The sequence below is a fragment of the Macaca thibetana genome, chromosome 3, assembly GCF_024542745.1.
Source record: "Macaca thibetana thibetana isolate TM-01 chromosome 3, ASM2454274v1, whole genome shotgun sequence".
Lineage (NCBI taxonomy): Eukaryota > Metazoa > Chordata > Mammalia > Primates > Cercopithecidae > Macaca > Macaca thibetana.
In genome coordinates, this window is record NC_065580.1 from 183,042,660 (window position 1) to 183,055,305 (window position 12,646).

General features: G+C 31.3%; 1 protein-coding gene across 1 annotated transcript in view; it reads left to right on the forward strand.

The window, feature by feature from the left end:
• Positions 1–12,646, forward strand: part of LIPI (lipase I) — a 60,616-nt gene that overhangs the window by 30,782 nt on the left and 17,188 nt on the right. The window contains exons 6-8 of the mRNA XM_050784875.1: positions 4,405–4,494; positions 5,481–5,648; positions 7,380–7,484. Of these exons, the coding sequence (XP_050640832.1) occupies positions 4,405–4,494; positions 5,481–5,648; positions 7,380–7,484 (363 nt within the window). The remainder of the gene's footprint in view (positions 1–4,404; positions 4,495–5,480; positions 5,649–7,379; positions 7,485–12,646) is intronic.

The following is a 12,646-nucleotide window of genomic DNA, read 5'->3' on the forward strand; positions in this document are numbered from 1 at the left end:
AAAAATTGAATAAACTTTTTATGAAGTCAAAAGAAGGTAAGAAAAGAAAGAAAGAATGCATAAAACAGCTAAAGCAAATAGAAGGTAGATAATAAGATAGTAAAATTAAACACAACTATACAATTAATATAAATGGACTTATGCTCTAATTAAAATATTGTGGTTGTCAAACTTGATTAAAAAGACAAAATCCAACTCTTATTTATTAAAGACATATATAAAAGCAAGGAAGCAAAATATTTGAAAGTAGAAGGGTGATAAAATATATGCAAATATTATCCTCCAAATGGTGGTAAATCTATATTAGACAAAATTGATTTTATCATAGAAACTAATAAAAATATGGATGGACTTTAAAATAATAAAACTTTGAACTCACAAAGAAGATACAACAATTCCAGTTTGTATCCATCTAATAACACAGCTTCAAATACGTAATGCATTATTAACAATAACACATTACAAAAAAAAGGCAACCGTATAATCATAGTGAATAATTGTAATTAACACAATTGATCTCATAGACATTTATAGAACATTACACTTGAGAACTGCAGAATTTACAGTCTTCTGAAACACACATGGATATTTTACCTAAAGTTCACCATATACCGAGCCTTAAAAAAATGCTGAAACATTTCGATATACCTAATGTAAATGACAAGTTAAAGGGTGCAGCACACCAACATGGCACATGTATACATATGTAACAAACCCGCATGTAGTGCACATGTACCATAGAACTTAAAGTATAATAATAAAAAAAGAAAAAAGAATACATAAATAAATATAATCAGAGATATGAGGGCATTAGCCAAATGTAACAAACAAACAAAAAAGAATTGAAAGCAAATAAAAATGTTTGGATCTGAAAAAAAACAATATTCTCAAACATTTCAAAGTGTAGAAATCATAGAGTAATCTTCTCTCTCTTTAATGCACTTAATCCAAATAAATAACAAAAATATAACTAAAATCCATACATTTTTGAAAGTGAAAAATCACACTTAAAAATAACTAATGAATACAATAATAAATAACATAAATATGAAATATTTTGAATTGAATATTCACATTATTGCATATTAAAACTTTGGATTCAGCAAAAGTCACGTCTAGAAGTTAATGTATAGTTTTGAGTACAGCTATTTTAAAAGGCTGAAAATCAATCACTAATCTAATAATCTTGAAAAATTAAGAATTAAACAACATAAACACACAGAAATGAAGAAGCAAATATTAAACATACCAAAGAAATTAATGGAATAAAAATTATGAATTGCAGATGCTTTAAAAAGCCAAAATTTGCACTTTAGAAAAGATAAAAATTAATTATTATTTTAAAATTTATTTATATCACTTTTGCCTTCTTTCCATACAATGAAAGGAACATAGAATGCTTGAACTTCATACGTCTCTTCTAAAAATAAATTCTTGGAGAGAAAAAACAGAAAGAACAAAAAGAGAAGACACAGCTAGTATCAGTAATTACGTGGTTCTGTTTCCGTCAACTGGATTCTGAAGCTGAAAAAAAATCTTGCACTCATGTAAAACACAAAAATTATTTCCTTGTGGTATGCATAAATGTGAAAGGAAAATAAATGGTTTATGAGCAATTATTTTTAAAGCCTTCATAACACTGGGATAATGAATAATATTTTCCCAAAGTACACAAAAATCTCTAACCCAAATGAAAACATTAAAATGTCAGATTATATAAAAATTGAGAATGTTATAAATACTTTAAGAATGTGAACAGCAAGCCATTAAAAAAAAGCAGGAAAAGAGATAAAGACCCACTATCAGTCAATAATAAAGACAAAGATAACCTCGTTAAGAAAAAGTCAGGACATTAGGAAGGATACATCTGAATAGGCAATAAACGTATAAAAAGTTCTTAAAGTTAGAAACAAATATAAATTAAAACCCAAATAAGAAGCCACATGCTTAAAATTCAAAAGTTTGACAAGAGCATTTATTGGCAAAGATATGGTACAACTATTCAGCATTGTGTATTAAATCAAAGATACTCATATTCTATAACAATTCCACTCCTAGGTATATAACCAACTGATGTACCTTCACATATGCTTTAATATATGTGTTCAAAATGTTCACAGTTTGAACACATTAGCCCCAAATTGGAAACAACACAAATGTACCACAATAGGAGAATGGAAAAATAAATTGTGATACGTTCATACAATGAAATACTATATGACAATAAATTACTGTTTTTACACCTGACAATGTGGATTAATAGCACAAACATAGTAATAATCTAAAAAGCCAGAAACAAAATCATACATAAAATATGAGTAAGTTCATATATTTTTTCAAAGGGGAAATCTAAACTATAGGGTTTTGGGAGTCATCCTTAGAAGGTAAAGAAGAAAAACAGGCTGGGTGCGGTGGCTCACACCTGTAATCCCAGCACTTTGGGAGGCCGAGGCGGGGGGATCACGAGGTCAGGAGTTCGAGACCAGCCTGGCCAGCATGGTGAAACCACATCTCTGCTAAAAATACCAAAAATTAGCTGGGCATGGTGGCACGTGCCCGTAGTCCCAGCTACTCAGGAGGCTGAGGCAGGAGAATTGCTTGAACCCGGTAGGCAGAGGTCACAGTGAGCGGAGATCATGCCATTGTACTTCAGCCTGAGCGACAGAGTCAGACTCCGTCTCAAAAAATAAAATAAAATAAAATAAAATAATATCAACAAATGATTTTATTTTAAAAAAGAGGATGGGTTAGCGATTAGGGGACAGAAAGAAACTTGTGACTGGGTAAGGGCACAATGGAGGCTTCTAGGTGCTATTTCTTTACATGAGTGTGGTAGCCCCATGGCTGTTTGCTTTATAATAATTAGCCTATAGATTTACGTTGAATGTTCTTTTTCTGCATGTGCCTTATATTTTACAATAAAAGGAAAATTAAAAAGTCATAGCTGCTCTCCCCACCCTTCTTGAAACCAAGAGAATGAATGATCTAAACAGACCAAGCTGCCCCCCACCCATCTGATAAAAGGGAAATAGCATGCCTGAATCAAGGGCTGCTTGTAAGTTAATGACAAATTTCTTTTTTTTCCCTCTGATTCCTAAGGAGCACTGTTGGTTTGAGTCTCCTTCATTGGCAGATTGGAGAAAATGACAGTTCCAAACTGGAAACCCCTAGTCTTGGAAATCCATGTGGAGTTCAAATATGAGGAAATTTCACAGATCTCTAACACTGTTAATTTTTTTTTTCTTGTTTTTAAAACTCCCCTCTCCCCAGCCTCAGCGTACATGCCCAGTGTTCTAACGTGCTACTAACAACTCATCAGAGGTTCTGTTACATCCTAGAACTAAGTCGAGTTGCAGCATCTAAACCCTTATTGTCAGAATCATCTATTTATCTTTGTTTTATACTAAATCTATGACTGATCTCTTTCATGAGTTCACTGTGTTGTAGGAAGTCTTTTGTGCCCCAGATTAAAGCATTGTAATCTTATTTGGCAGCACAATTTTATATCAAATCACAGTCCTGAGTATTCTGGGCTTGCTAGCCCTTTTCACTGTTAAGGCTTCTCTGAGTTATATGCTGGTAACAGGCTCAGAATCAGTACATTCGCCGGTGCCCCAATGATCTACAGGGCTACACAAGCCCTTGAATCAAAGCTTTGAGTTTCATGTCACTCTGACTCAAACTGCTCCAGCCGAGAGGCAGCTTAGTTTTTAGATTTTTTTCCAGTTAGTGCATCCAGCACCAGCAGATCTTAAAAATTATGACCCAAAGTGAAAGCAAATCATCACACTGATTGAAAAGGCTCTGTAGGACTTGGCTTCCTTTGCTCCAAAGCTCCCTGTTACACATTAGGCTTCAGCCACGCTGGCTTCTTCCCCGAGCATATTCACACAAATATCCACTGGGCTCACCGCCTCACATCCTTCACATTTTTGCTCCACTCCACCTTCTTCAAGTAGCAAATTCCTTAACCAAATAACTTAAACATGCAACTACCACCCTCACTAGACCCTTCCTGTCCTCTTGTTCTACTGAACTGTTCTCCGTAGCACGTATTATTGTTTCACATACTCTGTATTTACTTGTTTATTATGGTTTCCTTCCACTATAAAGTATTTGTCACTGCAAGTCATTTTGCTCTATTTCTTTTTTCACTTATGTGTTCATACCACAAAAAACTGTGACTGACCCATAGTAAACTGGTGACTGGCAAACATGTTACATTAATGAAATATACTTTTCATGAAGAATTTATAGAAGTAAACCTTCTCTTTATAAAAACACTTATTTTCAATTCTAATATTTAAAGAATAACTTTGAATGGATTTTATAGGATATTTTGTTTTGTGCAAGCTAGTCACCCGATTATATACACATGATGATCCTTGGTGCTTTTCTTCTCAGGTTTAGGCATTCGAGAGCCCTTGGGACATATAGATTTTTATCCAAATGGAGGAAGGAAACAACCTGGCTGTCCTAAATCAATTTTCTCAGGTATACTGATAGTATTTTTGAATGAATTATATAATATTTGAAATGACGAAAGAAAATAACTTACTTTCCCCCTCTTCATCTGTAGGCAGTGTTTTGATTTCATCACCATTGCCTATGACTCAGGAGAGTTATTGGTTAACAGTGGTTTAATTTGACCATGCTTAGTTCATAAAGGTTACCAGTAGACGTCCATTTGGTCATGGATGAGACCTCTTATATTATATTTTTAATAATTTTAGTTCATCATTTTGAACATTAGGAGAAGTTGTAAGTCACTGTGAGGAAGCACACGTAGCTAAAGTATCATATAATAACATTTTGATCTCAGGATTTAATCTTAACCATCACAATATTACTGTACAAAGACAAATTTAAAATCTCTTGACACTTGATTGTTCTGTACATAAAGATAGCCGAGCAGCTTCCCCAGGTGTGGAATTTGGTTCACGTCAGAGCCATTGCAAGAAATGTTCTCAGGTCCACAACGGCAGCTGGTCAAACAACACGTGACCAAAGGCCACTGTAGCTAAAGAAGTTTGGTGAAAAGCATGAGGATGTGCAAGGTTGGAAAAGGGGTTGGAAAAGAAAAGAAAGGTAATAAAGTTTTAATGTCACCTGGTTTCATGGTCATCTTTGTCATTAGGTGGAAACGTTAGGAGTACAGGATTAGAAGGAAAAGATGTGTACACTAGTGATTAAGTATAGTAGCACTGTGTAGAGCTTGTGAAACACTGAAATGAAACATTTTTGCTGTGTTAATTATTACTTTAAAATTTTATTATAAATCTCATGCAAAAGACATACTACATTTAAGTTTTCATTGGTACTATTTGTTTAGTGGTTTGACATAAAACTGTATTATAGTCAGTAATATTCATAAGGTACATAGTATTTAGCAAAACTTCATCTTTACTTTGTTTTTAAATGTACTTGAACATGGATTAATACATCTACAGTTCTTTGCTTTTTTTTTTTTAACTCTTAAGGAATTAAATTCATTAAATGCAACCACGAGAGAGCAGTTCACTTGTTCATGGCATCTTTGGAAACAAACTGCAATTTTATTTCATTTCCTTGTCATTCATACAAAGATTACAAGACTAGCTTATGTGTGGACTGTGACAGTTTTAAGGAAAAATCATGTCCTTGGCTGGGTAAGAGAGATTATTATAGTTACTATCACTCTTATTTAATATGAATAACATAATTTTTAGTATTTTCTGCTGGAAGCTAAACTGTATACTCTGTTTACTTGTTAATACATGACCATTTTATGGAAAAATTATCTGTAGAGATGTGGTACAGAGTAAATATATCATTCCCTACTAAACATTTTTAATATATTTAATGAAAGGAACATAATCAACTGCCTTTTTATGTTCAGTATAGTGGGCAGATTAGGTGGCTTTATAATGATCCTTGTTTCTGATGTACATCTAACTATCATCCAACTATATTTTCACTTAAAGAAAGAAACTTGCACAGTCTTGGCAACACCGAGGTGTGGTTTTTTTGTTTGTTTGTTTGTTTTTGTTTTGTTTTTTGGAGGTCTTAGGAACAAGTGAAGAGGTATGAGCCATGGTTAGCTTCTTATTTGCTATCAGCAAGTAGACATGAAACATGGTTACATGGTTCACACCTTCTAAATGGATAAAGCTTGCTAAGAGCAGTTCAGTATTGCTACTTCTGATAACTAAAACCTGCCAATAGGAAATTATAGAGAAAAAAATCCGCATAAAAATATAATATTGGAACTGGAAAGAATTTCAGAGGCTGTTTACTCAGGGTTTTTCAAAGAGAGCACCAGATCCAAGCATGCCGTGAGCATGTAAACATCTGGTCAGTATCGTGGCAGAATTCTCCAGAGATGTTTCCAAAGCCAAAGGGGTTCAAGGAATGGGTAGTGATTACAAAGGCTAAATTAAACCAAACTCTGAAGCACGATTAGCACACATTGAGAACACCCTAGGAAGGGGATGCACCGTTCAGGCATTGCCAATTTGATTTTTCTCATAGACCTTTCTGTCTGTAAGACATCATGTGGGATTAGTTTTCTTCAGACCTCCTGTTGTGGATTGCTTTTCTGGTCCCATCCTTCTTCCATGTAATGAGAAAATTGTAACCCAGAGTGAATATATAAATTACGTAAAGGCATAAGTTAGAACTTGAGTAAAACCTCTGAATTCTTAATTTACTATTCTTTCTACCATATTCAAATCTCAAATTTGGAGGTAGCAATATGGGAACAAAGAAATACATGAAGCATATTAAATATATATTAATATAAAGTTTATTTTATAAGTATTTTTTATCAACATATCAACATATTATAATAAATATGCTACATGTACACATAATATATTTATCTGAAATATGTATATTATATGCACAATATATAGTACATGTAAAGTATACCTATACATATATATATAATATATATAATGTATGCACACGCATGCCATATCTGTATGTATTATACGTATTGGAGAATTAGGGAGCTATACTCATGGAGCTATATTGTATGTTTAAGTTTTATGTAGTCAATTTACTCTGCTGAATTTATTAGAAAGAATTACAGGTAAAATTCTGAATTTATAACAGTAAAACTTCTACAAATGGACTATAGCCATATGGATGGAGTATGCTAAGCTCTGATAAGATTTTGAGGGAGCAGATTTATTTGTGAATCCTGAATTTAAGAGTTGTTATTGTAATTAAAATAAATGGAATGCTGCATTATTTGAAAAAATGCTTTTTAAGCTATCAAAATCCACGATGATCATGATGATGATTATACACACTGATCTTTTAGTTACTTTAGTGATTTGACATTTTTGTTACTTGATGGAAATCCAATTTCTAATGTTCTATTTCTCAAATCTCAGGTTATCAAGCCAAGCTATTTAAAGATGTTTTGAAAGAAAGGATAAAAGGAGGACCTGTTAGGACCACTGTGTTTTTGGATACTAGTGGCATATATCCATTCTGTAGTAAGTTAACACTTTCAACAAATAAACATATTTTTAGTTTTTTTTACACTAATCTACATTTGATTCAAAGTGTTCTTTGCACCCACTCAAATTCCATCATGTTCTTTCAGGCAAATTTAAAATTTGCTATAGCCAGTGGGACAAATTCAACTAAGGACTTGATCTTTTTTTAGATAAAATGGAGAGACGCTTGGGTAATATTTTCACAAAGAAACAATCAAGGTTGCACTCCTTCATCCTAAATTTACGTATTGCCATTTTCACCTCTAGAGTTATTTTGGCATATAACATTTTAAGGAGCCATATATATTTTATATATATATATATATTATGAACACCTATTTGGAAACCAAAACTAGATTATTAATATATAAATATAAAAAAGGACAAGAAAGTAGTAATCCTCATAATACATTCAGAGTTAGACAAGAGGAGAAAACTTGTAGAACAAGAGAGAATCTCATAGAAATATAATAAATCATTAGATTTATAAGGAAGTATTAAAGCAAAATTATTCTGTTTGGAAATGAAAAACTAGAAGTGGTTTGCAAATAAAATGAGTCCTTTTATGTGAAGAATCTTATGGAGGAAGTTTCGAATGACTGTCATTAATTTTGGTTACTGAGAGATAAGTACTTAAAATAGATTCTCATAAAATATTTTAGGTCAGTCATTTTTAGTGTCTTCCAGTCACAGTCACTACCAACTTCAATATATTATTCTTCAAACATTAGTGATGTGTCCTATCAAACAGAATTGGAGCTGTCCATTTTTCAAATTAAAAATTTTATTGAGTTAATTTTATTGAGTTAATTTTAGATTTACATGTTGACATAAGAAATAATACACAGAGATACTGTATGTACTTTAATTTCCTTAAATGATAACATTTTGCAATGCCATAGAGTAGTAGACATTGGTACAATCCACCCATCTTAATCTGATTTCTCTATACATCTGCCTGTGTGTGTGGCTATATGTGTATTTGGCTCCATACAAAATAGTCACATTTCTAGGGCTCTGTATCTACCACCACAGTGAAGATGCTGAACAGTTCATCACCCCAAGGAATCTTTGTGTTGTGCCTTTATAACTACGTACCCCATCCCCCACCTGTTGGTTTCCAATCCCTGGCATCCATTCATACATTTCTAGAACTTTGTTATTTCAAGATTGTTATATAAAGAGAATCATCCAGCATGTAACCTTTTTAATTGACTTATTTTTTCATTCAGCATAATACCCTAGCGGTTCATCCCTGTAGCATGTATCAATGATTCACTATACTTTTAGTCACTGAGTAGTATTCCACAGTAATATATCCAGAGATATGATATAGATATCACTATATATCGATCTATCTATCCTTAGGGATAGAGATATATTCCCATGGAATACTACTCAGTGACTAAAGGTATAGTGAATCATTGATACATGCTACAGGGATGAACCTCCAGGGAATTATGCTGAGTGAGATAATATATATCTCTCTATATATATAAATAGAGAAATACATATATCTCTATATTATATATCTATATTATATTAATATATGTAATTATATATAATATATAATATATAAATATAGAATATATCTATATTGCATCTATATATTATCGATATCTATATAGTAGACCTATTTCTATATGTAATGTGTAATATATAGATATTATGTCTATGTATATATAATATACATATATAACATATATAATATATCATATAATAGATATTATATATCTATAGATAAAGATATTACTATCTACATATATTAATGTATATTATATATAACTATATATTACATGTATATCTATAGGGATATATATCTATATATAGATACTATTTATGGAATATACATATACATTTCCATAGATATAGGATGTACCACCATTTGTTTAACCAGTCACCTGTTGAAGAGCAGCTGGGATGTTTTTAGATTTTGGCTATGACAAATCAAGCTGCTTGAATATTGTGCATTAGTTTTTGTGTGAATATGTCTTCATTATCTGTCATGAATTCCCAGGAGTGTTATTGCTGGGACAGAAACTAATTGCACATTTAGCTTTGAAAAAATTTGACCTTTTTTTTTTGGAGTGACTGTACCTCTTTACATTATCCTAATTAAAATATAAGTGATCTAATTTTTCTGATTTTTTTTCGAATTTGGTGTCATTATTTTAAAAATTCTTATGCATTCTGATAAGCATACAGTAATACTTCAGTGGTTTTAGTATTCATTGCCCTGATGACTACGAATGTTGACTATTTCTTCTTATCATCTTTGGTGAAATGTGTATTCATGTCTTTTGGACATTTTTCAATTGGGCTTTTTTTCTAAGCTGTTGACTTTTGATAATTCTTTATATAATTTCTAAACTAGTCCTTGTCAATATTTGATCTACAAATATTTTCTTACAGTTTGTAACTTGTCTTCTTATCTGTTTCACAAAAGCATTGGCAGAGAAAAAGTATTAGTTTTGATGAGGAGTAATTGATCATTATTTTCTTTTGGTATGTATCATGCTTTAGGTGTCAAGTCTAAGAACTCTGTGTTGAGCCCTAGGTCCTGAGAGTTTTCTCCTATAACTTTTTTTCTAAAAATAACATAGTTCTATGTGTTACATTTACATCTGAAATCTATTTCTATTTAGTTTTTTTATAGCTCCAGCATCATTTGTTGACAGGTTCTCTTTTATTAAGTGCTTTTGCATCTTTATCAACAATTGGTTAAAATATATCTCTGATAGAGATATATAATATAGATATCAGTATGTATCGATATATTTATTGACATATTTTTTGTACCTGTTTGTGTTGGGTCTATATTTTGATCTATATACTTTTTTCATTTATGTATGTGTTCATTTCTTTTTCTAGTACCACATAGCATTTAATTAATGTAGCTATATAGTAAGCATTAACATCACGTAGACTGATTATTTCCTCTTCATTCTTCTTTGTCATGATTATTTTCTAGTGTATGTGCATTTCAATATAAATTTTAGCATAACCTTGTGTATATCTGCAAAAATTTGTCTGAGGTTTCAACAGAAATTACATTAAACATATCTTTCAGTTTGGGGAGAGCTGATATCTTTACCATGCTGAATATTCTAATTCATGAATATGATATGTCTTTCCATATACTTTGATTCTTTGATTTCTTCAGTCAGCATTTTATAATTTTCAACATACAGATCCTGTGCACCTTTTGTTATGTGTGTACCACATATTCATTTTGGTAGTAATTCTAAAATGTATTTCTAAATTTTGGTATCTCCACATTCATTGTTAGTATATAGAAATGAGATTGCATCTGTTGTGTTGAATTTGTTTCCTGGGAACTTGCTGAATTCATTTATTGTTTCTAGGTTAAAAAAATAGATTCATTGGAATTTTCTATGTAAGCAATTATGTTTTCTGCAAATAAGAATGCCCTTATTTCTTCTATTACAATCTGTTTGCATTTAATTTTTTTAAATCTACTTACTGCAGTGGCTAGAACTTCCAGTGCTATTTTGAATAACAGTAGTAAGCACAGATACCTTTGCCTTAGAGAAAAAAAAAAATCCAATCTTTTGCCATTAAAGCGTGATGTGACTTATAGTTTTTTTTGTAGGTACACTATAAAATTGAGTTAGTTCCCCTCTATTCCTAACTTGCCAAGAATTTTACCTCATAAATATGTGTTGGATTTTGCCATATGCTTTTTATGCATAATTGATTATGATCATATAATTTTTTTCTTTAGTTTGTTGATATGTTGAACTACATTAATTGATTCTAGAATGTTGAACAAGCTTTGCATTCCAGTAATAAATTCTACTTGGTCTTAGTGCATATTTTTAAATACATTGTTGAATTTCATTTGTTAATATATTGTTGAGAATTTTACTAAGTCCATAAGAAGTATTTGTTAGTAGTGTTCCTTTCTTATTGTCTTTGTCTGATTTTGGCATAAGAGTAATAGTGTATTCATATTACTATAGTAATACAACGTCATAAAAAAAAGTGAGCAAGTTTTCCCTTCTCTATTGTCTGTTCTGGAAGAGATCATGCAAGATTTCTGTTAATTCTTTAAATGTTTGGCAGAATTTTCCAGTGAAACCATTTGGGTCTGGAGATTTTTTGGGAGGAAGTTTTACTACAAATTTAATTTATTTAATAACTTTAGGACTACTTGGATTATCTATTTCAGCTTGGTTGAAGTTTTGTAGTTTGTGGTTTTTGGGGAATTGGTCCATTTATTTTAAGGTGTTGAATTATGAGCAGCAGGTTTTTAAAATTATCTTTTTAATGATTGCATTATCTTTAATAATGCCTTTTGTTTTATTCCTAACAGTGATTTGTGTCTTGATTCTTTTTATTTTGTCTGTCTTGCTAGACAACACGGTTTATTGATTTTGTTTTTTATTCAAGAATCAGATTTTTGTTTAATTTTCTATCATGTTCTTTTATTAAATTTCATTAATTTCTGCTTTGTTCTCTCTCTCTATATATATATATATTTCTACACACACATATATATTTCTACATACACATCTTTTCTTCTACTCTATTTGGGTTTATTTTATTCTTTTTCTATTTTCTTGAGGCAGAAACAAACTATTGGCCTCAGATATTTCTTCATTTCTAATGCAATCATTTAGTCTATGAAATTTCCTCTTGTACTGCTTGAGCTGTGTCTTATGTGTTTTGATATATTGTATCTTTTTTATTCTGTTCTATGTATTTTTTAGAGAACTCTTCTTTGACCATGGGTTGTTTATAATCATGCTGTTTAATTTCCACTGTTTAGAAATTTTCCTTTTGTCTTTCTGTTACTGATCTTTAGTTTAATTTTATTATGGCTAAAAATCAAACTCTGTATAAATTTTTTAACAATGTCCTGAGGTATTTTTAGTAGTAAAGGATTGATTTCTTTAGGCTCATGCTTCATGGGTACTGGCAATACCCATTCGCATTTTTGGGTATAAAATAATATTTTGTTGGCTGATCTCAGACATCATCGTCATTACAGCATCAACTTAAAGTAAAAAATTCTCCTCTAAACTCAACAGGTCCAAAGTTCTAAATCTTGTTGTCTAATTCATCTAAATCAGATTTGGCTAAAGCTGTGGATATAAGTATTTGGACATAATTTTTCTTCATCTGTGAACCCGTGA